General features: G+C 47.1%; 1 protein-coding gene across 1 annotated transcript in view; it reads left to right on the top strand.

Moving 5' to 3' along the window:
• LOC119977067 (gamma-aminobutyric acid receptor subunit gamma-3) overlaps positions 1–27,380 on the top strand; it is an 825,027-nt gene that overhangs the window by 472,011 nt on the left and 325,636 nt on the right. The window contains exon 6 of the mRNA XM_038817636.1: positions 4,724–4,861. Within this exon, the coding sequence (XP_038673564.1) occupies positions 4,724–4,861 (138 nt within the window). The remainder of the gene's footprint in view (positions 1–4,723; positions 4,862–27,380) is intronic.

The following is a 27,380-nucleotide window of genomic DNA, read 5'->3' as shown; positions in this document are numbered from 1 at the left end:
GCAAGATCATTGGGTGTGATTTTCTGGCTGTTCACGCTGGCTGGACCTTATGGTCTCGCCAATGGCGCATTCTCGCATTTAATGGCGACGAGGGGGGCATTCAGCTGGAAACACCATTGACAACTGTAGGACCAGAAGATCCTGTCACTGGCCACTGGCGGGCCGCACTCTGCCGCTGCTGAGCACGTCACAGGGGGAGGAAAATCCCACCCATTGTCAGGGGACGGCTGTCATGTATAGGCAGGATTCCTTTCCTAAAGGACATTAGTGATCTGCTTGGGGGGGTTTCTGACAATCCAACCCTCCTTGGTTACTTCTATAAGGACCAGAATTTGTAAACTGAGCTCCAATTGGCATGAGGAGCTTTGAACTGACCTGTTTTCAATGGTTAGCTCAGTTCTCTCAGTTACTAAATGAGTGAAGTAGCAACTGCAGAAACCTGTGCATTTTTATTTTTTTTCTTGCCATGTTTGCCTACATACCAGCAGTGACCATTGTACTCCTCAATAAGTCATTGTGTGCGGAAGGTTTTGGACAAACCTTTACGGGATGTGGGCGCCACTGTTAGGCCAAGATTTATTGCCTATCCCAAGTTGCCCTTCAGAAGGTGCTGGTGAGTTGCCTTCTTCAATCGCTGCAGTCCCAAAGGTGAAGGTGCACCCACTGTGCTGTTAGGGATGGCGTTCCAGGATTTGACCCAGCGACAGCGAAGGAACGGCGATATATTTCCAAGTCAAGGTGGTGGGTTACTGAGATGGGAACCACCCGGTGGTGGGGTTCACAGCTATCTGCTGCTCTTGTCCTTCTAGATGGCAGTGTTCGTGGGTTTGGAAGGTGCTGTCTAAGGAACCGTGATGAGTTCCTGCAGTGCATCTTGTAGATGGTACACGTGGCCGCCACTGTTCATCAGTGGTGGAGGATTGAGTGCTGTTGGAGCTGCATTCCAGGCCAGTGGAGAGTCTTCCATTACAATTCCTGATTTGTGCCTTGTAGATGGTGGACAGGCTTTGGGTGGTCAGGAAGTGAGTTACTCACCGTAGGATTCCTAGCCTTTGACCTGCACTGGTAACCACAGTGTTAATACGGCTAGTCCAGTTCTGTTTATGATCAATGGTGACTCCCAGGATGTTGATTGTGGGGGTTCAGTGATGGTAATGCCATTGACTATCAAGGGGCAATGGTCAGACCCTCTCTTGTAGGAGATGGTCATTGCCTTGCACTTGTGTGGCGCGAATGTAACTTGCCACTTGTCAGCCCAAGCCTGGATATTGTCCAGTCCTTGTTCCATTTTGACATGGGCTGATTCATTATCTGCGGAGTCGTGAATGGTGCTGTACATTGTGCGGTCATGTACGGACATCCCCACTTCTGATCTTATGATAGAAGGGATGTCATTAATGAAGCAGCTGATGATAGTTGGGCCTAGGACACTTCCCTGAGGAACTCCTGCAGTGATGTCCTGGAGCTGACATGATTGACCTCCAAGCACCATAATCATCTTCCTTTGTGCCAGATATGACTCCAACCAGCGGAGAGTTTTTCCCGTGATTCCCATAAACTCCAGTTTAGCTGAAGAGAGAACTGTTGGTGAATTGACACTGACGACAGCGCCAGTCTGGGTTACAACCATTGGCCAGGAGGGCTACGGTTGTCATACTCGATCAAATGCTGCCTTGATGTCAAGGACTGTGACTCTCACCTCACCTCTGTCACCAGCTCTTTTGTCCATGTTTGAACCGAGGCTGTAATGAGGTCAGGAACTGAGTGACCCTGGCGGAACCCAAACTGAGCGTCCGTGAGCAGGTTATTGCCGAGTAAGTGCCGTTGATAGTACTGTTGATGACTCCTTCCATCACTTTGCTGATGATGGAGAGTAGACTGAAAGGACGGTAATTGGCTGGGTTAGCTTTGTTCTGTTTCTTCTGTACAGGACACACCTGGGAAATTTTCCACATTGCCGGGTATATGTCAGTGTTGTAGCTGTACTGGAACAGCTGGGTAGGGTTGCAGCACGTTCTGGAGCACAAGTCTTCAGTACTATTGCTGAAATATTGTCAGAGCCCATAGCCTTTACACTATCCAGTGCCTTCAGCCGTTTCTTGATATGATGTGGAATGAATCGTATTGGTTGAAGACTGACATCTGTGATGCTGGGGACCTCTGAGTGAATCCGAGATGGATCATCCACTTCGCACTGACTGGTTTACTAAACTACAGCACATGTAAAATTCTCTTCCAGAAGTTTCTCATTTCCAGCACATCCAGCATTGTACCTATTAGAGTTTTCTCTGTCTCCATCACTTGAAAATGAAAATTGCTTATTGTCACGAGTAGGCTTCAATGAAGTTACTGTGAAAATCCCCTAGTCGCCACATTCCGGCGCCTGTCCGGGGAGGCTGGTACGGGAATCGAACCATGCTGCTGGCCTGCTTTAAAAGCCAGAGATTTAGCTGAGTGAGCTAAACCAGCCCCAGTTGTCCACCTGAAAACAGCAGACAAATGTACCTTATTATCTAGAGTGTTGTTCCATTGCATTTCTGAGATTCAAATTAGAGAATGGATTTTTGAGCTCCTCAATATACATGACCAAGGATCCTGTGGTTTAGAGCCAATCATGGTCCCAGCCGTGTAATGCCAAACAGCAGGAAACCATCAAATGAAAATGCAATGATGAATTGAAAAGGAAAGCTCAGGAGTAGCAAAGCTCTGCAGGTAAGAGAGAAAGGACATTCTTCCTGAAGCTATGAGTTGCCTCTGCCAATACCAATGTCTTTAAACAGTAAAAAGTACAATGGCTTATGAATTTGGCTGTGTAGTGTTCATCTATCAGAAATTAACTGGTCGATCTTGCTGGGGAACAACTGCCGCCTGCTGATCAACCGTAGCCCTTCTGGCCAATGGTTGTGACCCAGACTGGCGCTGTTGTCAGTGCCAATTCACCAACAGTTCTCTCTCTCTGCAGCTCACCAGAGTCTTCGAAATGAGGCTCCTGGTCCAATGGCCGGGGTACCTTGGATCTCACCATTCAAGCACAAGGGCCGCTCACACTGCATCCCCTGCTCACCCAGAGTGTGCCAGAATTTCTCGGCCTATATTTGATTTGTATTTTTACCAGTTTGTGTGTATTAGAAACTTTCAATAATAATTGTCACAAAATGTTACTGTTTCGATTTCTGCAAGGATATTTGTTGGGGCTTTCGACCCTGATCTTCTGTCTCCCATTTAAATAGAAATATTTTCGGCCAATTATCACAGGTATAAAGAGTCCATGGATATGTAACTAATTAGATCACTTATTATTGAACTGGGCAAACCAGAATTACTCAGAAAACAATGTTTAAGACAAGGTTAAGAGGTGGCAATAGCTTTTTTTTGCCAAAAGCAATACATCTGTCCCATTCTGAAGACGGGCACCAGATTTCTGCTTAAAATGGTCAAGGAAACATAGAAACAATGGCAGGCAGGAAAAAGACCCACTGATTCATCCAATCTGCCTCTCACACCATGCCGCCCCATTATACACACTACCCACCAATGTTCCTGCTATAACCCCCACGAGACCTACCTGATTGATCTGACAACAGGGCTCATGAAACATGAGCTCCCCTACTGAGGGGCAGAGGCCCAACAGCCGGGCTCGTTAATTACCCGAGGTAAAAGCCAACCCAAGAGGGTGCCGGCACCTCAGTATGACCCTGGCTAGTTCTTGGAGCGTTGCTTAGTTGCTGTATTTCCCAACTGTGAGTCGAAAATAAATGACTTTTGACTTACCTTTTTGGGACTCTTCAATAGTCTCCTTGAATTTTTCTTTGTTGGTCCTTCTGCTTTGGTTGTGTTTGCATTCCCAGCTTACATCCTTATTCCGCCAATATTTATGTGGTTAGTGCCTGCTGAAGCAGACACAACCTGAGGATCGTTTGAGTCCAAAGATGTGCAGGTTAGGTGGATTGGCCATGCTAAATTGCCCTTAGTGTCCAAACTTGCCCTTAGTGTTGGATGGGGTTACTGGGTTACGGGGATAGGGTGGAGGTGTGGGCTTGGGTAGGGGGCTCTTTCCAAGAGCCGGTGCAGATTCGATGGGCCGAATGGCCTCATTCTGCACTGTAAATTCTATGAAATCTATGAAATGATCATGAAAAACCTAAAAATGGAAATGGTCTGGAGATAGATCTTGAAGATGTCAAGTGATGTGGCTGCAGCTATTTTCTTTGGCAGTTTGATCCACTGTGGACTTATCCATGGGAAGAAAGATTGTTGATGCACTGTTTTGGAAATAAATTACCTTTATAGTTTGTGGTGGAATGACAACCTCATGTTTTGCCATTGCTGGAGGGCACTGGGTGCTTGTTCCTGTCCATTCCCACCAATCCATTTCATATTTTGCAGAGCGTCGACAGTCTATTCTTTGGTGTCCTGTTACTTGCACAATATTTTCCAGGTTACTCTGAGGTTACACACCCATGCAGCTTGGGGGAAACATTGCTCCAAACCCTTCTCCAAACTATGCGATCTTTCAGGAAAGGCGAGAAACCCAGATGGAAATTGAAGACCAATTAGGGAAAATGGCCGGAAACATTTCTTTCTGACTCCCTGAGGCAATTGAATCTGGTCCATTCATAAAATTTGTTATATTCTTTTCGTGCAAAAACCTTAAGCACAATTGCAAACAAAGTGCTGTGCGTTTGGCAAAAAAAAAGCTATTTATTCTGTGCTCTCCTTCCAGATGGATACCCAAAAGAAGAGATGGTCTACAAGTGGAGGAAAAATTCAGTAAAAACAGGCAATCAGAAATCTTGGAGGCTCTACCAATTTGATTTCCTGGGCTTAAGAAACACAACCAAACTCATTGAAACAACTGCAGGTATTGGATTAAGGTTCTTGTAACTTTTGAAAGTTGACGGCTTAAGCGCCTTCATGCACCTCAAATTATAATGCATAAATTCCGGTGAACAATGCTGGACGGGTGTATGGTCAACAAGTGTTGTTTAAGTGTACTTCTAATCAATTGGATCAATGGAGACATCCCAGAAGGAAAAAAACATTAAACATGGGTAAATAAGAATACTGGTCTGAACTGAACTTAAAATGGAACACCAGTAACAACTGGGAAATAACAATACCGGTCCGAACTGTTATTTCCTATTGGGATGCACTGGCGGAATGAACATAGCTACAAAGATGCTGAGCACAGAATGAAACTGGATTGTTGGGTCAACTTTCATTTTGTGAGCACAGCATGTCATGCTGAAAATTGAGACAATATGACTTCATTCAATTCAGGGTTGATTGGATTAGTTGCATCAGTTAGTCATTGGACTGGCCAAGTGGGCAGAAAAGTGACAAATGGAATTTTGTCTGGACGAGTGCAAAGCAATGTATTAGCAGAGGGAAAACATCGGCAATAAATGACAGGGTACTGAGAAGTGTGGAGAAACAGAGAGACCTTGGGGTGTGTGTGCACAGGTCCCCAAAGTATAAAGACAGGTAGTCAAAGTGGTTAAGAAGACAGACAAATACTTCCCTTTATTGGGGGAGGCACAGAATATAATGGCGGTGGAGGGTGGGTTGATTACGGGGTGGGGGGGTGCTGTATTTTGGAAATGTATAAAGCACTAGTTGGGCCACCGTACTTCATACAGATCACCACACTACAGGAAGGATTTGATCACACTGGAATGGGTGCAGAGGAGATGTACAAAGAATGTTGGCAGGAATAGGGAATTTTAGCGATGAGGAAAGATGGGATAAACAAGGGTTGTTTACTTTGGAATACAGCAGGCTTAAGGGGAGTTTCATTTGAGTTGCAGAAAATTAAGAGGGGCCGAGACAGAGTCAACACGAGGTACCTATTTCCCTTAGCAGAGAGGTCAATAATCATGAAGCATAGGGATTGAAGGGAAGTCCTTTCATCCAGAGGTTGATGGCTATCTTGAACTCACTGTCTGAAAGGGTGATACGCCGGCATCTCCACATCATGAAAGGGCAATAGGGACAGAAACCCTCGTGTCATTTAAAATAACACACGGAGACGTATTTGAAGTTCTATGACATACAGGGTTCCAGACCAGGACTTGAAAGTGGGATTACTTTGGGTAACGTATTTTGGCTGGCACGGACAAATGGACCAAATTTCACATTGTTCTCGGCACTCAGATTTAAATGTTCTTCCTTCTTGGAAAGCTTGATACCAGTCTGAACTATCATAACCATTCCCTGCTCTCCTGTCCTCTTACTCTTTTCTCTATGTAATTTGTTGAATCATGGAGCTCCCTGTGATGATATGCATAAAGCAATTCTGAACATAATATTATGCATGACGTCCAACCACTAGGTGGCAGTGTAAACCCACCTCATGACCTCATGACCCTAAGCCTGGGGAGTTGGGAGTAGGTCATGTTGGAGGATAGACGTATTTTGCAGCATCTCTACAATAGCTAATCAGTGTTAGTAGTTTACTGTTTTATTTATCCTAGTTATCTTTATCACACAGTTGTTTCATAAAATATTTAAACTAGATGTTCTGTAGTTCATCATTCACTTCAGCCAGTCTACAGAACATGACACTCCCTACTTGAGCCTCCTTCTGTATGTTGGGCCCCTGACCTTTGTAGCACTCATTTTTCAGCCTCAGCCCTGTTGTTTTGTGTTTTTTTTGGTCACCCCTTTCGGCCTTTAGGTCTCCTGATGCTATTGGCCCCTAAGAATTTGCCGGCTGCTCGAACTCCCCAGGCAATGCCTCAACTCTCTTCCTCAGCTCAATCTCTGTTCCACACGAGTTGACTGGTGCCTGTTCTCCACTGAGTCTGAGATGAGCTGACAACGCTGTTGCTAGGCAGTGGTAATTGGCACGTACTTGGGGGAAAGGAAACACATGGAGACCACGATCTGGAGCTTGCGCCCCACTCATTCATTCGTTCATCCAGACTCATAATTTATCTTACCTGAACTGTCCATCAACGCTATTTTGAGATAGAAACATAGAAAATAGGTGCAGGAGTAGGCCATTCGGCCCTTCGAGCCTGCACCACCATTCAATATGATCATGGCTGATCATGCAAATTCAGTATCCCACTCCCGCTTTCTCTCCATACCCCTTGATTCCTTTAGCCTCAAGGGTCGTGTCCAATTCCCTCTTGAATATATCCAATGAACTGGCCTCAACGGCTTTCTGTGGTAGAAAATTCCACAAGTTCTTCTAAGTTCTTCCTCGTCTCAGTCCTGATTGCATACCTCTTATTCTTAGGCTGTGACCCCTAGCTCTGGACATCCCCAACATTGGGAATATTCTTCCCGTATCTAGCCTGTCCAATCCCATCAGGATTTTATATGTTTCTATGAGACCCCCTCTCATTCTTCTAAACTCCAGTGAGTACAAGCTCAGACAATCCAGTCTTTCTTCATATGTCAGTCCTGCCATCTCAGGAATTAATCTGGTCGAAAATCATGCAAATGTTAGAAGCAGTAGCTGACTGTTGGGATACAGGGGAAGGGATTGCCAGAGTTGCTCCCAACAAACTCTGAATGGGGTAGTGCTAAATTGCTACCTGTTTCTACCTCCCCAAAGACAGCCTGCCCTGATTCAGCAGGAAGCCAGGTCATCCACCATGCCAGCGTGCGTTTCATCAGGAAAGCAGATGAAAGCCTCATTTTACAAAGTCATGCTACATGTTACAGAAATGTTCCTTGCCTCACAGCCCTAGAATGGACAGACATTTTAATTAGATGAAATAAAAGCAGATGGAAGCTGAACACTATGCAAATAAGTAAATGCTCAGATGCTACAAAGGGAGCAGAGATTATGTCTGATCCATTATGGATGGGGAAGTGAGTGGTGTGGCAATCCAGCACAAAATGGAAAGGGACCAAGTGCTGACAGCGGAGCCACGGCAAACATCAGAAACTGTGGGGCTGGGCTGGCTGTGAGCAGTGCCAAGAGAAATCTTCTAATTGCCAAGAACCATAGAAAAGCACAGCCCAAAAGGAGGCTATTCAGTCTATCGTGCCTGCGGTTGGCCCATTGAAAAGGCTACCAATTAGTTCCACTTCCCCGCTTTTACCCGCAAATCTTTTTCACTTCAAGTATTTATCTGACTTCCTTTTTGAAGGTTACTATTGAACCTGCTTCCGGCACCCTTTCAGCCAGTATCAGATCTTTCTGTGTAAAAACAAACGTTTCCTCATCTTCCCTCTGGACCTTTTGCTAATCGCATTCAGCAGTGCCCTCTGATTACCATCATTCCTGCCAACGGAAACTGCTTTACATTTTGTGCACTATAAAAATTTGGAAAGTGTCTCTCACATCGCCCCTTAACCTTCTCTGCTCTAAAAAGAACAAACAAATCGAGATGAAAAAACGTGAGGAAGAAAATGGAATTAGAATGTTTCGGTGGTTATTTTTGACCGGTGTACATTCGATGGGCCGAAAGGCCTTTTCTGTGCTGTGGACCTTTATGATTCTAATTGTAAAAATTAATGTGCGTTTACAAACTAGGCATAATGGGGAAAGAATCTCCCATGTAATTTGAGCGACAATCCTGGAGAAGTGGTTTAAGGGCTGTGAATTTGGATAAAGTCTGCCAAAATCGCAGGCAATTATTGTCCAACAATGGAAGGCACTTTTGTTTTTTTGTCTGTGCTCCCAAAGGGTTCTTACAGTATTCGTATTTTCACTGAATTTTCCTCAGTAGGAAGAGTGATTCAACTTCCAAAGTGAATGTGCGCATTGTTGTTGATTTGCATTAAAGAGACATTGAGAGAGCAAAAGGCTTGTTGTCGATCTGGAGATCGTCGCAGGTAGCATTGTGTGGCAGAGTCTCTCAAAGTGTGTGGGATTGGCAGGAAGCCACGTGTTATCTGAGGAAAGATTCACTTTGCTTGATTTACATGCCTTCAAGGGCAAGGTAGTGTCACTCACACATGCGAGATAATGACCTCACTGTATGTGAATAGTCCAACAGCAGAGTAACTAATTGTGAATGTTGAATTCTGCCCAATGGAGACAAGGGCTCATTGGAAACAGCCACTTAATAAGCAGGATCACCTCTTTACTCTATTTTCAGTTGAGGACTGTGTGGCCAGATGAGCCATGAGATCGCAAAGAACATCCTACATCAGGGGCAGCACGGTGATGCACTGGTTAGCTCTGCTGCCTCATGGCGTTGAGGTCCTTGATTCGATCCCGGCTCTGGGTCACTGTCCTTGTGTAGTTTGCACATTATCCCGGTGACTGCGTGGGTTTCGCCCCCACAACCCAAAGATGTGCAGGATAGATGGATTGGCCACGCTAAATTGCCCCTTCATTGGAAAAAATGGATAGGGTACTCTAAATTTATATCAAAAAAAGAACATCCTACATCAATAAGAACGCTCTCCATTCGAAGCAAGAGAATTATTTTTGCCTCATTGTGCATTTTTTTTTAATTGAACAAAGTCACTCCTCCTGTGAAAAACTGACCATATGTTTTGTTTTATCAATCAACACTGAAGTGTGGAATCAGAAACGCTGATTATAATCACACCGCCATTGGTGGCTATGCGTTAAGATAGTTGGACCTTAAGTTCTGGAATTGTCTCCCTTATTCTCTGCACCTCTCTATCTCTCTCTCTCTCTTCCTTTAAGACGCTCCTTAAAATATTGTTGTTGGACCAAATTTGTCATAGATATCTCCATATGTGGTTATCAATCAAATTCATAACCACTGTTTGGAGGGGTTTGGAATGTTTGTCAAAAGTGCTATGCAAATGCACATTCTGGTGTTGCAGCAAAATAATGTGGGGTCATTTGATCATTATTCCCCTTCATCACTTGGGCGTGTATGATTCCATACATTAAGTACCGCATAAATATCTTTCACTGCCACTGTCTGAATGCAGAATGAATGCCTGCCATTTGGAGAATAACAATGTGATAAATACAATGGCTACGACTTTGATTAAACTTATATGAGCCTCTTTCAAATTGTTCTTGCAATGACCTGACTGTTTCCTTGAAGGGGATTCAGATGCAACCAACCTGTCATCTACTGCACAGATATTGTTACCTGGCACCCTGCATCTTTATAATATAACCTTTGCAAGGGCAGCGCTGTGTCACAAGAGAAATTAGTAAAATGTGCTTTTTATGCGCCATACACACTGGCTCATAATCTGGAGAAAAGTGATAATGACAAAACAAGATAGAATCATTTAACTCTTACATACCGGGCTGGGTTCTCCGATTCTCAGGTTAGGTCCTGGTGCCGGCGTGGAAACGGTGGTCTTTTACGATCAAATATTTGGCGCTTAACAGTCACCAATTCCCCGTTTGGCTGGGGGCTAGCAGGAAGGCAGCGTAGAGCACCTGGCTCTAGCTGCCGATACAGCCCGGAGAATTGCAGGGTCCGTGGCCACGCATGCGCACGGCGGCGTCCTTCAGCGGCCGAATCGTACAACATGGCTCCTGCCACGCGCGGACCTGGCCTGCAAAATAGTGCCGACCCTTTGGCCCACTGTCCGGGGATTGGCCCTCCCCCGACTGTGGCGACGCTGGACTGAGTCCGCAGCGCCCACGCCGAGTCCCCGTCTGGTAAGACCATGAGAGATCCACGCCGTTGGGAACTCCTAGGGTACGCCGCTTTGCAGGAGGGGGGTGCATCGCGAATGTAGCGCCGCTCCCGATTTTGTCGGAAACGGGGTTTCTCCAGCCGATCGCAGATAGCGATTTTGACATCGCCGACCAGAGAATCCCCCACACTGTCACACTTTATAGATCTGTATCACACTTTTAAGTATCCATTTTTCAGATGCGACCTTAAACCGAGGCCATGTCTGCCCTCTCAGCTAGATGTAAAAAAATCACAAGGAACTATTTTAACGAATGGCAGGGGAATGCCCTCAAGGGGATGTGGTGGCAGAGTGGTGTTGTTACTCTGCTAGTAACAGGGGGAAAACTCGCCGCTGATTGGAATCATACCTGGCACAAAGGAAGATGGTTGTAGAAGTTGGAGGTCAACCATCTCTGCTCCAGGGCATGACTGCAGGAGTTCCGCAGAGTCCTTGGCCCAAACACCTTCCGCTGCTTCATCAATGACCTGCCTTCCATCATAAGGTCAGAAGTGGGGATGTTTGCAGACGACTGCACAATGTTCAGAAACATTCACGACTCCTCAGATAATGAAGGAGTAACAGGAATGCAGAGAACTGGGCTAATGGCAAGATTCTTGGTAGTGTAGATGAACAGAGAGATCTCGGCATCCAGGTACATAAATCCCTGAAAGTTGCCACCCAGGTTAATAGGGCTGTTAAGAAGGCATATGGTGTGCTAGCCTTTATCAGTAGGGGGATTGAGTTTCGGAGCCACAAGGTTATGCTGCAGCTGTACATAACTCTGGTGCGGCCGCTCCTGGAGTACTGCGTGCAGTTCTGGTCACCACATTATATGAAGGATGTGGAAGCTTTGGAAAGGGTTCAGAGGAGATTTACTCGGATGTTGCCTGGTATGGAGGGAAGGTCTTACGAGGAAAGGCTCAGGGACTTGAGGTTGTTTTCGTTAGAGAGGAGAAGGCTGAGAGGTGACTTAATAGAGACATATAAGATAGTCAGAGGGTTAGATAGGGTGGACAGTGAGAGTCTCTTTCCTCGGATGGTGATGACTAACACGAGGGGACATAGCTTTAAATTGAGGGGAGGTAGATATAGGACAGATGTCAGAGGCAGTTTCTTTACTCAGAGAGTAGTAGGGGTGTGGAACGCCCTGCCTGCAACAGTAGTAGACTCGCCAACTTTAAGGGCATTTAAGTGGTCATTGGATAGACATATGGATGAAAATGGAATAGTGTAGGTCAGATAGGCTTCAGATGGTTTCACAGGTCGGCGCAACATCGAGGGCCGAAGGGCCCGTACTGTGCTGTTATGTTCTATGAACTGGTGCAGGCAATGACTATCTCCTGCAGGAGAAGATCTAACCATTGCCCGTTGACATTCAATAGCATTATTGGCATTACTACCGCTGAATCCCCCATAATCAACATCCTGGGGGTAAACATTGATCAGAAACTGATCTGTACTAGCCATATTAACACTGTGGCTACCAGAGCAGGTCAAAGGCTAGGACTCCTATGGCGAGTAATTCACCTTCTGACCTCCCAATGTCTGTCGACCATTTACAGGGGTATGATGGAATACTCTACACTCGCCTCGATGAGTGCAGCTCCAACAACACTCAAGAAGCTCAACACCATCCAGGAAAAAACAACCCGCTTGATTTTTACCCCTTCCACAAACATTCAGTCCTCCCCACCGTCGATGAACAGTGACAGCCATGTGTACCCTTTACAAGATACAATGCAGGAACTTGCCAAGGTTCCTTAGACAGCACCTTTCAAACCCACAATCACTGTCATCTAGAACAACAAGACTGGCAGATATCTGGGTTCCCCTCCAAGTCACTCACCACCCTGACTTGGAAATATATCGCCGTTCCTTCACTGTCGCTGGGACAAAATCCTGAAACTCCCTCCCTAACAGCACTGTGGGTGTACCTACATCTCAGGGACTGCAGCGGTTGAAGAAGGCTCACCACCCCCTTCTGAAGGGTAATTAGGGATGGGCAACCAATACTGGCCTAACCAGCGACACCCACATCCCGTGCATTAATTTTAAAAATTATTTTAGAAGTAACGATGCCCACGTCCTGAAAACAAATGTTTTTATAACGCTACAGCGCAGAGAGATCGTCTCCATGAATCACAAAGGTCTGTATGCAGGTGCAGCAAGTGATTAGGCTGGCAAATGAAATGCTGTTGTTTATTGCAAGGGAATGGACAATAGAAGTAGGAAAGTTCTGCTACTGTTCTATAGGGATTGATAGGTCCATGGCCAGGATTCTCAGTTTCAGAGACTATCCCGACACAGCTGAATTGCGCCTGATTTGCACTCACACTGGGAGTTCAAATCAGGAAGTCATTCCCAATCTTTAACCATGTAAATGTACGCATGATGGGAGGATTGCGAGGAGTTCCCGAGGGAATCCAACTGCCGAGCCGCCATTTAGAGCTCGCCATCTGATAGCAAGGTCCAGCATCGCCCTCCCCCACCTCCAGCCCCGTCCCCAGCAACACAAATAAGCCCCATGGTATAGAGGTGATCCAGCCCCCATCACCAGAGACCCCCTAATTAAAGGAGCCTTCACCAGGGACACCAGTCTGGAAGCCCCTCAGATAAGGGACCCCTGTCATCACGGAGGCCCACCATGAAGTCTACCGTATCAGGACGAGACCTGCAGCAATTCTTACCCATGTGATTCCTGGCCCAGAGGACCAGAGAATCACGAGGTCCCAGAGAATGTGGTGCCCAGCCTGTTAATCGGATGCAAATGGAACTTAATGGCCCATTTGCATCCTCCCACCGGCATGGAACGTGAACTTTGATCCCGATGCCAGCAGGGACCAGAGAACCGGAATGGTGCCAATCCTCCTTTCTGTCCAATGCTGGATTCTCCACGCCTGCCGAGTTCCTGATGCGGCGGAGGATCCAGCCCCACATCAGGAATACTGTGTACAGTTTTGATCTACTTAATAAAGGTTATAATTACATTGGATGCAGTTAAAGGTTGACTCGACTGATTCTTTGGATGAAAGGGTTATCTTATGAGGAAAGTCTGGGGGCGGGATTCTCTGACCCCTCCCGCTGGGTCGGAGAATCCCCGGAGGGCGGCGCAAATCCCGCCACGCCACCCCATCGTCGGCTGCCAAAAAACACCGGGCGGGAACGGGACTCATGCCATGCTGGGCATCGGCCCCCCCGGCAATTCTCCGGGCCCTTATGGGCCGAGCGGCCGTCTGTTTTTGGCCAATTGCGCCGCGTGGGTTATGCATGGTCCCACACGGGCGGGACCTGGCAGGCAAGTTGGTGTGGGCAGTCCTCAGGGGGGGGGGTGGGTCCCAACACCGGGGGGACTCCCATGGTGGCCTGGCCCGCAATCGGTGCCCACCGATTTGTGGGCAGGCCTGTTCCATGGGGGCACTTCTTCTTTCCGTGCCAGTCCCTGCAGGGCTCCGCCATGGCAGGCGCGGAAAAGAGAACTCCATGCGCATGCGCCAAAATACGACAGCCGGTCTGCGCATGCGCGGAATCAAGCCAACGGTTCCGCCCATGCGTGAGATCAAGATGGCCGTTCCGCGCATGCGCCAACTCACGCAGTCCCTTCAGCGCCGGTTGGAGCAGTGCCAACCTCTCCAGTGTCTACCTAGCCCCCGAGACAGGTGAGAATTCCTCATCTTGGGGGGCCGTTGACGCCGGAGTAGTTGGCGCCGGATTCCACGCCGGCGTGGGGACTTAGTCCCCGGAAGGGAGAATCCTGGCCTGGGCCTGTATCCGTTGAAGTTTCGAAGAATGGGAGGTGATCTTATGAAAATAAGCAAGATATTGAGAGCACTTGGCAGGGTGCCCACTGAGAGGATGTTTCCCCTTGTTGGAGAGGCAAGAATTAGTGAACACAGTTTAAAAATGTTGGAAGTTGACATCGGGGGGACCTGAAGATCGCGGTGCCTCTGCCACCGTGAAACACACCACAGGGTGGTGTGGAAAATCCGGCCCTTGGGGTCTCCCATTTAAGACAGTACAGTAACTGGCAGAACCCTTAAGAGTATTGACAGGCAGAGAGATCTGGGCGTACAGGTCCACAGATCACAGAGAGGCTACGCAGGTGGCTAAGGTAGTCAGAAACCATAAGTTTCTTCATTGGTCATTGGTCAGTGTATTAAGTATAAAATTGGCAAGTCATGCTGCAGCTGTACAGAACCTTAGTTAGGCCACATTTGAAATATTGCATACAATTCTGGTCACCACACTACCAGAAGGATGCGGATGCTTTGGAGAAGGTACAGAGCAAGTTGACCAGGATGTTGCATGATCTGGAGGGGGGAGATGTTGGATAAACTCGGATTGTTTTCACTGGAATGACAGAGGTTGAGGGGCGACCTGATAGAGGTTTACAAAATGATGAGTGGCATGGAGAGAGTGGATTGTCAGATCTTTTTCGCAGGGTGGAAAAGTCACTTACTCGAGGAAATAGGTTTAAGGTATGAAGGACAAAGTTTAGAGGAGGTCTGCGAGGGAAGTTCTTCACACAGAGGGTAGTGGGTGCATGGGAATCGCTGCTGGAGGAGGTGGTGGAAGCAGGCACGAATATGACATTTAAGGGGCATCTTGACAAATACATGAATAAGATGGGAATAGAGAGATACAAACCCCCGAAGTGCAAAAGTCTTTAGATTAGACGGGCAGCATATTCGGCGCAGGCTTGGAGGCGGAAGGCCTGCTCCTGTGCTATATTGTTCTTTGTTCTTGTTCTTTTTTAATAAATTTAGAGTACCCAATTCATTTTTGCCAATTAAGGGGCAATTTAGCGTGGCCAATCCACCTAGCCTGCCGTGAGGCAGCAGTGCTAACCACTGCGCCACCGTGCTGCACCTTTGTTCTTATTCTGAGACTGAGATGAGGAGAAATGTTTTCTCTTCGAGGTCTTTAGAATTCTCTTCCCCAGGGAGCAGTGGAGGCAGGATCAGTGAATATTTTTTAAGGCTGAGTTCAATAGATTCCAGATGGAGAGGAGAGCCAAAGGTTATGGAGGTAGACAGGAAAGTGGAGTTAAGGCCACAATCAGGCCAGCTATGACCTGATAAAATGGTGGAACAGGCTCAAGGGGCCGAATGGCCTACTCCTGCTGCTCATTCATGTGCGAGTTGTTGTTGCTGTCTGTGTTGCCACCATCACCTTCCGGCCCAAGAAGTTCCACCATCTTCTGATGTACTTCACACAACCAGACATCTGAGTATTAATCACGAATGGGGCAGTGTCTGTGATATTCACTGTGATATTCAAAGCAGTGTCTTTCCAGTCACAATTCACCAGCTTTCACACTTTCAGAAGCCTGATGAGTGCCTGTGTCTTAAGTGTTGATCCTCTCCTGTTAAGTGACATTTGGGCCAATTCTGCAGCCAACAGCAAGCTGGTTAGCAGGCTTAATATCCCGTGCATATACAAGGAGTTCCAGTAAGGGGCGGCACGGTGGCACAGTGGTTAGCACTGCTGCCTCACAGTGCTGAGGGCCCAGACGCGGGTCACTGTCGGTGTGGAGTTTGCACATTTTCTCCGTGTCTGCCTGAGTCTCACCTCCACAACCCCAAAGATGTGCAGGGTGTTATAACATCTACTCCTGTATATAATGGAGTGCAGACAGGCAGTGATTGACACACAGGAAGACCAGTAAGCACACAGCACAGTGCAGCCAATCACCAGACAGGACACTACCACTATAAAGCCAGAGGCCACTAGGTTTCCCGCTCTCTCTGGACCCAGCCACTGAGACAGTCCGAGTCTACGAGCTAGCGCGTGCAAACACCATGCGGTAGCTAGTAAGCCTGGTCAGGCTAGTACAAGGTCTCCAGTCAGTTCAGTGTAGTGTCGACCCACAGCTGAGCATGTATATTAGTTCTATTGTTGAATAAAACCATGTTGGATCTTCTCCAGTGTTAGAGGTCTGTTTCTAGCTTCACTGCATCAAGTGCAGTCCACATCGAATCAACCTGCCTAACACATCACAGGGTAGGTGGATTGGCCACGCTAAGCTGTCCCCTAATTGGAAAAAAAGTGAATTGGGTACTTTATTTATTTTTTTAAAAAGGGAGTTTCAGTAAGGGACTGGACGTCAATGCTGCAGCATTGCAAAGTCCATTCTGTTCCTCATCAGCTGTACCCACACCTTCAGTTCTCTGTGGCAGCATTCTATCTTATAAAATGCTGGTTTGTGCCGTGGTGGTCAGCTCTGTGTTAAGCGTTGCCTGGTGTTGCTCAGTCTCCGCTCCCACACAGGCATGGCAATCTCTGCAAAGGGCGACATGAGTTGAGAGAGTGCCCAATTCGCCAGTCTCAGTTTTCTCTGGGCACTCTCCTTGGCCAGCTGAGCTTCTTGTGTTTGCTCCTCCCTTCCAAATGCCCTATCCGAGCAGTCATCCCCCAGAGCTCAGGCCCATCAGTCAGTCTCCCGGTTGCCGGTGTCAATCCACCGTCCTCGCAAGTTCATTGATCATCACAGAATCTGGGGCAATGTCCTGATTGTAAGGCTGAGTTCAGACTGTGTTATAAAACAGGCACGGATAGATCCATGTAATCTCCCGGGAGAGGCGTGAAAATCAGGAAAGATCCAGCGGCTGTAAGGGAAAAAGAAATGCATCAGAAAACTTCTCTCTACTTCCCGATTGAAGCCAGTCCAGAAAATCATGTGGGGCCCCTGTGTTATCTATGAATCCTTCATGAATTGATGTGGTGAATCTCCTTCTGAAGCTCTCATGCTGGGTTTACTGCAGACTTACAAACAAATATGCCTAGGGTGAGGCAATGGAAAATATTAAATTCCTTCTGTTGTCATCACCAGCTTGTCATTATCCGACCATGGACGTAACCACTAGCCTCCAGCTAGTGACAATACAGATAATCAAGTAAAGATGCAATAAAGGCAACTGCAAGCAAATGAGTGGCTCAAATACTTGCCTATTACTTTTGTCTGTCATGCCCTCCCTGGTGGCTCTGCCGTTCAATAGAGCTATGCTGAGGAGAAGGGATGTGAGGTCCTCGCTAGCTGTTCTCTCCCCCCCCCCCCCCCCCCCCCCCCCCCCCCAACAGCCCTTGGCTCCTTCACAAAATCCAACCTCGTTTCCTTCCATAGATACCGTCTGACCTGCGGAACTATTTTTGGAGTTTTTTTTGTTTTTATTTTAATTTTCTTTACCCACCTTTGTTCACTTACTGTCTGTCGGATTACACGGGGTAGAAATTGATGGGGATAAAACAAGCGCAAGGGTGCTCACTTTCCAACTCCATCGTCCTGTGCTCCAAGGGCACCCAAGAATTCGCCAACCTGAAATTGGATCGAACCATTTTCTGAGATTCCTGCTGAAAATGAACTTTGACCTTTAAGTATGTAACTGTGACACAAATCTGCTCAAGACACTGATACTCTCCCTCCCTCGACTCTTCTTGTGTCCTTTAATTCTGGGACTCCTGCACTACTTGCCTGAATGCTGCTTGACCTGCCCTTGACCTCTCCGTTCCCTTCCTACCACAGGTACAGCCGAGACACGACAGTTAGTGCTCATCTTGTGAGAATTTAAATCTGACTTCAATTTCATCGGGCTGCTGGTACCATTGGTCAATTTCACTTTGTATCCCAAATTCCCATTTTACGGCCCTTCCCGCTGGTGGGATCTTCCGGTCCCGCCGATGGTGACCCCCGACACACAAAGCGCCAGGGACACGAGCGGGAAACGGAAGATACCGCCGAAGGCCAATGGCGAGCTGCCTCCTCCACCGGAAAACACGCCACGGGGAGGGGGAGGGCAGCAGAAGAATCAACTCAAAGTCTTTCTCATCGTCCAGGCTTGAGCTGCGTCTCAGGAGAGTTGTCGCCAGAGGATCACTGCCGTTGAAGTTGCTGATGGTAGCTTGGAACCCTCAATATTTTCCCCCAATTCTGGGTCGCATATTTGGACATGACCTATAACCCTTCCCATTTGCTAAGGGTTAGGTCACTAGCTTTTATCCCCATCTCCATGACTCAAGTCACGTAGCTGCTAACTGAGAAATAGATGTTTATTCCTAAAACTCGATGTTATCTTCCGGGTGTTCAATGAAATTGAAGTATAAATGACATTCCCACAAAACCTGTTGCACCTTCACATAGCTTGTTGGTCTTCCCAAGTTTTTTTCACACACATGGAATGGAACTTTCTGATTTTTTTTTCCAGAGTGTCATGCTCTGACTGAAATCTGGCATGGGTGGCAGGATGGCACAGTGGTTTTGACCTTGGGTGACCGTCTGTGTGGAGTTTGTACGTTCTTCCCGTGTCTGCGTGTGTTTCTTTCGGGTTTCATCCCACAGTCCAAAGATGGGCAGGTTAGGTGGATTGGCCATGCTGAATTGCCCCTAGGTGGGGTGACAGGTATAGGGTGGGGGTTTGGTTCGAGGTAGGGTGCTCTTTCAGAGGGTCGGTGCAGACTCAATGGGCCGAATGGGCTCCTTCTGCACCGTAGGGATTCTATAGTAACCCTCCAGATTCACAGCAGAGCTTCAATGCCAGCTCTCACCCTCCTCCCCCTCCATTGTGACAGCAATCTACCCCTGCCATCCCATAGCCTCTCCCCCATCACTGCCATGTCCCCCCCCCCCCCCCCGCTTCAAAGTTCTCGGCACTCTCTGCCGCCCCCCCCTGCCCTCACGCCTACCACACGTAAAGGGAACCCCCCCACATTGGGCTCTCCAGGGGGCCCATACCTGGCATTACCCCGACACAGTTTGGCAATGCTAGGTTAGCATTGCCAGGGTGGAAATGCCCAAATGTCCCTCTCCCCCAAGAACTTGACGTATGAGAAACGGTTGAGGACTCTGGGTCTGTACTCATTGGAGTTTTGAAAGACGAGGGAGGATCTTATTGAAACTTACAAGATACTGAGTGGCCTGGATAGAGTGGACATGGAGAGGATGTTTCCACTTGTCGGAAAAACTAGAAACAGAGGACACAATCTCAGACTAAAGGGACGATCCTTTAAAATAGAGATGAGGAAGAATTTCTTCAGCCAGAGGGTGGTACATATGTGGAACTCTTTGCCGCAGAAGGCTGTCGTGGCCAATTCACTGAGTGTCTTTAAGACAGAGCTAGATAGGTTCTTGATTAATAAGGGGATCAGGGGTTATGGGGAGAAGGCAGGGGAATGGGGATGAGAAAATATCCATGATTGAACTGCGGAGCAGATTCGATGGGCCGAGTGGCCTAATTCTGCTCCAATGTCTTATGGTCTTATGTTTGCTATATGTACCTTTGTGTCCCTGGGAGAATCCCCTCGACTGATTCACGCCTTAATTTGCCGTTGCAAACCTCGCCAATGTGCCGGAGTGTGGGGGTGGGGGGGGGGGGGGGGGGGTGGGGGGGGTGTGGGGAGGGGGGTGGCTTGCTAAATATATGTAAATGTATTGAAGTGCATTACAATGCGGTTCTCATCCTTTGTGGGCAGGAACCCCGTTATGTCTTCATTGAGGGTCTTGGAAAATCGGGAAAAAGCAATCCCGACTCCGTGATAATATGCACCCATGTCGGCATTTTCAGTGACAAAATAACCCCAATGGCGACTGTTTGTGCATGTCGTGACAGTTATTAGTGCCAGGGGTAATTGGTGTCTCTCAGGGTGAAACAGGAAAGACAGCAAAGAAAATATCTTGAATGTCTAACTCTATTGATTATACTCAGAGGATCAATATGTTAGAAAACTATTCTAATTAAAAGGTGTACATGTTGGTGCTAGCCTTTATCACTACAGGGAGCAATTCATGCTGAGATTTCTTCGGAGGCCTTGAGTGCATCTAAAAAGCGAAGGGGTGCTGTGAACACTCCAGACAAGCAGGCAAGCTAACGCTTATCAGCAAGACAGCTATTTACACAGTACTGACAGCCTTGACTTGTTTTTAAGTTGTTCCACAGTGCAGCTGCTAACAGCACAGTCTTTAACTGTTTAATCACTGCTCTCTCGCTCAGCAAGCAAGCACTTCAGTTCATCTGTTTAAAGGTGGTTAAACTGAGAACCCAAAATGTTTGTTCTAATTAATATAAAATCCTAAAATTAGTATATTCTTAAACTCTTGCACAACCCACCACTTAAATACAAAAGCAGACATTGAACCACAGGAAGGTTACAGCGAAGAAGGAGGCCACTTGGCCCATCTTCTCCATACCAGCCCGAAGACACCAGACGGCCTTTTTAATCCCAGCTTCCTGTGCCCAGTCCATAGCCCTGTAGTTTACGGCATTTAAGGTGCAGGTCCAGGCACCTTTTAAAAGAGTTTAGGGTCTTTGCCTCCACCGCCAACTCAGGCAGCGAATTCCAGACACCCACCATCTTCTGCGTAGAAAAGTTCTTCCTCATGTCCCCTCTACACCTTCTGCCGGAAACATAGAAAATATGTGCAGGAGTAGGCCATTCAGCCCTTCGAGCCTGCACCACCATTCAATATGATCATGGCTGATAATGCAAATTCAGTATCCCACTCCCGCTTTCTCTCCATACCCCTTGATCCCTTTAGCCGCAATGCCACGTCCAGCTTCCTCTTGAATATTTTCAATGAACTGGCCCCAACAGTTTTCTGTGGTAGAGAATTCCACAAATCCACAACTCTCTGAGGGAAGACGTTCTTCCTCATCTCAGTCCTGAATGGCTTACCCCTTATTCTTAGGCTGTGACCCCTTGTTCTGGATGTCCCCAATATCAGGAACATTCTTCCCGCATCTAGCCTGCCCAGTCCCATCTGGATTTTATATGTTTGTACGCGTTCCCCTCTCATTCTTCGAAACTCCAGTGAGTACAAGCCCAGTCGATACAGTCTTTCTTCATATGTTAGTCCAGCCATCCCGGGAATCCCGGTGAACCTTCGCTGGACACCCTCAATAGCACGAATGACCTTCCTCAAAATAGGATACCAAAACTGCACACAATACTCAAGATGTGTCTCGACAAGGCCCTGTATAACTGCAGCAATACATCCCTACTCCTATTCTCAAATCCTCTCGCTATGAAGGCTAGCACGCCATTAGCTTTCGTCACCAGCTGCTGTACCTGCATGCCAACCATCAGCGACTGTTCCACCATGACTTTCAGATCTCGTTGCACTTCCCCTTTTCCTAAACTATCACCATTCAGACAATAGTCTGCCTTCCTGTTTTTCCACCAAATTGGAAAACTTCACATTTACCCACGCGTTTGCCAAGTATTTGCCCACTCAGCCAGCCTGTCCAAATCACCCTGCAGCCTCTTTGCATCCTCCTCACAGCACACAATGCCATCCAGCTTAGTGTCGTCTGCAAATGTGGACATAGTGCATGCAATTCCTTCATCCAAATCATTCATGTATATTGTGAACAGCTGGGGTCCCAGCACTGAATCCTACAGTACCCCACTCATCACTGCCTTCCACTCTGAAAAGGAGCCACTTCTTCCCACTCTCTGCTTTCTGTCTGCCAACCAATTCTCTATCTATGTCAATACATTACCCCTAATACCATGAGCTTTAATTTTGCTCACTAACTCTTGTATGGGAGCTTGTCAAAAGCCTTCTGAAAGTCCAGATACACAACATCCACTGGTTCACCCTTGTCCAGATTACTGATCACATCCTCAAAAATTCCTTTCTCCTTGTAGCTGCACTTTTATAGCTATGGCAACTTTCTTGTAAACCTTTTCTGGACTCTCTCCAGAGCAATAACGTCCTTCCTGTAATGTGGTGATCAAAACTGCATACAATATTCCAGTTGTGGCCGCACCAGTATTTTGTACAATTCCAACATTATATCCTAACTTTTATATTCTATACCTCTGCCAGTGAAGAAGAGCATTCTATAAGCCTTCTTTACAACCTTGTCTACTTGAACTGCCACCTTTAGCGACCTGTGTACTTGTACGACAAGATCTCTCACTTTACCTACCCTCTTAGTATATTCCCATTTATTATGTACTCCCTATAACTGTTTGACCTCCCGAAATGCATGACCTCACACTTCTGTGTTAAAATCCGTCTGCCACTTTACTGCGCAATCCACCAACCCATCTATATTGTTGTGGAGATTATGGCTATCCTCTACAGTACACTATCCTCCCTTGACCAATCTTTGTGTCATCTGCAGATTTCCCAATCGTGCCCCCCACCTTCATGTCCGAATCGTTAATGTATAGCATAAACAGTAAGGATCCTAACACCGATCCCTGTGGCACACCACTTGAAACAACATTCCATTCGCAAGGGCAGCCATCAACCATTACCCTTTGTTTCCTGTTACTAAGCCAACTTTTTATCCAGTTTGCCACATTACCATGTATCCCATGGGCTTTTACTTTTTTGACCAATCTGTCATGTGAGACCTTTGTCAAACGCTTTGCTAAACTCCATGCACACAACATCCACTACACTACCTATATCGACCCTTCTTCTCACATCCTAAAAGAATTCAATCAAATTTGTGAGGCAAGACCTGCCTTTAACAAATCCATGCTGACCATCCCTGACTAGTCCATGTCTTTCTACATGAGTTAGTCTCATCTCTCAGGATTGATTACACTAATTTTCCCACCACCAACATATGACTAACTGCCGATAATTGTTTGGCATTTCCTTCAATCCCTTGTTAAACAATGGAACTACATTCACATTTCACCTGTTCTCCGGTACCTCCCATGTATCTAGTGAGGATTGAAAAATCATCCCCAGAGCATCTGCTATCTCCTCCCTGACCTCCTTCAGAAGCCTCAGAAACAATCCATCAGGCCCTGGATTCCAAACCTTCGAGTACTATCTCTCTCTTTATTAATATCCCATCCAATATCTGTGTTCCTCCTCAACTACTATATATCTGCAACATCCCTTTCCTTCATAAACACGGAGACAGAATGTTCATTTAAAATCTTTCCCGCAGTCTGCATCGACACACAAGTTCACTTCTTCATCTGTGATAGGTCTGATATTTTTCCTGAACTAACTTTTTACCATTAATCTATTGGTAAAACATCTTTGGGTTTTCTTTAACTTTGCTAGCTAATTTTTTTTCATGCCCTCTCTTTGATTTCCTTATTTAATTTTTTTACTTCATCCCTGCAATTCGTAAACTCTATGTTATCTGCAGTGTTTAGTTCTTTGTGCCTATTGTACGCTTCCTTTCTCTGTTTGATCTTCCCCTGTATTCCTCCAAACAACCGGGGGATCTAGACTTGGCAGTACCTTGCTAATTTTTCGAGGGGACATATCTACTTCGTGCATTTAAGATCTCACTTTTTAGTGCTACCCACCGGTTTTCCGTTGATGCATCCTCTAGAAATGCTGGCCAGTCCACCTCAGCTAAGTCCCTTCTCATTACTACAAAATTTGCCTTCCCCCTTAAAACCTTTGCTCCTGCTTTATCTCTGTCCTTTCCCATGGCAATACTAAATCTAACTGAATTCTGATCATTACATTCAATGTGCTCGCCAACTATCACTTCACTCACTTGCCTATCTTTGTTTCCCAAGGTGATGTCAAGAATTACACGCCTCTCGTTGGGTTTGTCAATACTTGGTTTGAAAAACATGGCCGGGATTCTCCCCTACCCGGCGGGGCGGGGGTTCCCGGCGGGATGGAGTGGCGTGAACCACTCCGGTGTCGGGCCGCCCCAAAGGTGCGGATTTCTCCGCACCTTTAGGGGCCAAGCCCTAACCTTGAGGGGCTAGGCCCGCGCTGGAGTGGTTGGCACCCAGACAGCCGGCAGTAAAGGACCTCCGCCGGCCAGCCGAGGGCGAGGGGACTTCGCTGACCGGCGGAGGTCCGCGCATGCGCTGGAGCGTCAACGGCTGCTGACGTTATCCCCGCGCATGCTCAGGGGAGGGGGTCACTTCCGCCTCCACCATCGTGAAGGCTATGGCCAACGTGGATGGAAAAGAGTGCCGCCACGGCACAGGCCCGCTCGCCGATCGGTGGGCCCCGATCGTGGGCCAGGCCACCATGGGGGCACCCCCCAAGGCCAGATTGCCCCGCACCCCCCCTCTGGACCCTAGAGCCCGCTCGCGCCGCCTGGTCCCACCGGTAAAGTAGGTGGTTTGATTCCCGCCGGCGGGACTGGCATAACAGCAGCGGGACTTCGGCCCATCGTGGGCTGGAGAATGGCCGGGGGTGGGGGGGGGGGGGGGGGGGGCACCGACAGGTACGGCGCGATTCCCACCCCGCCGAATCTCTAGTGCCGGAGACTTCGGGAGACGGTGGGGGCGGGATTCACGCCCCCCCCCCCCCCCCCCCCTCCACCCCCCGGCGATTCTCCGACCCGGCGGGGGATTAGAGAATCCAGCCCCATTTCCTGGACACACTGCAATGAACTTTCTCCCTCAGTGCCCCTTATATTATTTGAATCCCAGTTGATATTGAGATAGTTAAAGTCTCCTACTACTACTGCTCCCTTGTTCTTACATGCAGAAATTTTCCTGCATATTTTTATTCTGTCTTTTCTCAATTTGGTAGTATACTCTCAGTCTGTAGTATACTCCAGTGGAGCAACTGTCCCTATTTTATTTCTAATCTCAAACCATAAATCCTCGTTTGTTGAATCATTTAGTATGTCATCCCTTCTCACAACTCAAACTGATTCTTTAACCACTACTCCCCCTGCTTTTTTATCCTCCACCCTATAGTGTCTGTAGTAATAACCAGGGATATTAAGCTGCCAATTTTGCCTCTTTAGCCAGGTTTCCGTTATAGCAATGACATCCTGGCTGTCATGTGTCTACCTGAGCCCTTAACTCACTTGCTATAAACAGTTTAATCCCATCATTTTTCCTTGCTGGACACTTTTTAAACTTTGCTTCACCTGTAGTTCCAAGTCTGCCACGACATCTTCTACATCACTAGCTAAAATTCACCTTTGATTTCCTGATCTGAATCTGACCCACCTGATCTTACTCATGGGATCCCATCCCTCTACCACACTAGTTTAAATACTCCCCAACAGAACTAACAAAAGCCCTTCCCCAGAACCGCTCCCAGTCCCTCAAGAATCTAAATCCCTCCCAGCTACAGCATCTCTTCAGCCATGAGTTTATTAGGTCTATCCTCTTATTCCTGCTCTCTCTAGCGCATGGAACTGGGTGTAATCCTGAGTTGACTACATTTTAGGTCCTGCATTTTAGTTTATCTCCTGACTTCCTGTACTCAGTGCTATGTGAGAGCGCCTTTAAGAATTCGATGTTTAAGAAATGTACCTATAAGAAATTGGGCTAATCATATTACTGAAGTGATGTCACGGGGGGGAGCTGAGCTCACCTCTGCTTTTTGGGAGTTTTAGTTTCAGTTTGAAGAAAGCTTGGTTGTGGCTGTGAGCTGCATTGCTGGTGATCTCTGCCATGAAGGACTATCTTTTAATCCTTTGGTGAAATCGGAATTGTAAAAAGGTCTCAGTATTGAATATAAATCTAATGTGCTTCTGTTTGAAAAAATGAAAAAATGAAAATCGCTTATTGTCACAAGTAGGCTTCAATGAAGTTACTGTGAAAAGCCCCTAGTCGCCACATTCCGACGCCTGTCCGGGGAGGCTCGTACGGGAATCGAACCGTGCTGCTGGCCTGCTTGGTCTGCTTTATAAGCCAGCGATTTAGCCTTGTGAGCTAAACCAGGATTTGTTAAGTCTTTTGGATGTGTAAAGGAACAGTTTGCAGGATTGGGTAGTGTTGTATTATTTTCGGGGTTATCTTTGAAGTAAGAGGCGTTAAGAGATCCAATGTTTATTTAAAAGATTAATTTGAGTTCATGGAATAAACATTGTTTTGTTTTAAAAACCACATGTCCATAATTGTAATACTACACCTGGGGAACAAGCCGTGTGCTTCAAAAGCAACAATCCATTAAAGGTGGGGATTGGTTGAACTCCATGATACATTTTGGGGTTCTGAAAACACCTCTCCCATAACATCAGCTTACAGGTCCTCATTCCTGTGCTTACCTGTGCCATTGATACCAATGTGTGCCATGACCACTGTCTGTTCATCTCCCCTCCCCAGAATGCCCTGAAGCCTCTCTGTGACATCCCGGCCCTGGCACTAGGGAGGCGTCATATGATCCTTGATTCACATTTGCGACCGCAGAAGCATCTGTCTGTTTCCCTAACAAATAAATTCCCTATCCCTGTAGCCCTGCCACTGATTTTCCTTCTGCCCCTCTGAGCAGCAGAGCCACCCATGTTGCCATGAACTTGGCTGCTGCTGTTTTCCCCGAGAGGCCATCGCCCCCAAACAGTATCCAAAGCGATATATCTTTTTGAAGAGGGATAACCACAGGGGACACCTGCACTACCTTCCTGCGTCTTTTACTGTTCCTAATAGCCACCCATTCCCTTTCTGCCTGTGCAATCCGTAACTGCGGTGTGACCATCTCGCTAAACATGCTATCCATGACATTCTCAGCATCATGGATGCTCCACAGTGAGTCCACCCACAGCTCTAGCTCCAAACCTGGGTTATCTAGAAGCTGAGTTGGACACACCTTCTGCACATATGGTCATTAGGGATGCTGGGAGAATCCCTCATTTCCCACATTGTTCAGGAGGAGCATATCACATATCTGAAGTCTCCTATCAATTAAGCCAGTTATTCCCTTAAAGAAATTATGTTAGCTCGGAGCCTTATTTATGTTAGCTAGGAACCGTGGTTGTTACCAAGCACTTCTGTTGTAATTGTACAGTACTATTCCATACTCCTTTTTTTTAGCCCCTACCTTAGTATTAAGCGATTAATTACTTTAACAAATTAAAAATACTCACCGGGACATGCTCACGAATCAGTTGCTTTGGTTG

The sequence above is a fragment of the Scyliorhinus canicula genome, chromosome 14, assembly GCF_902713615.1.
Source record: "Scyliorhinus canicula chromosome 14, sScyCan1.1, whole genome shotgun sequence".
NCBI classification, from domain to species: domain Eukaryota; kingdom Metazoa; phylum Chordata; class Chondrichthyes; order Carcharhiniformes; family Scyliorhinidae; genus Scyliorhinus; species Scyliorhinus canicula.
This window is presented reverse-complemented; position numbering and strand designations above follow the sequence as displayed.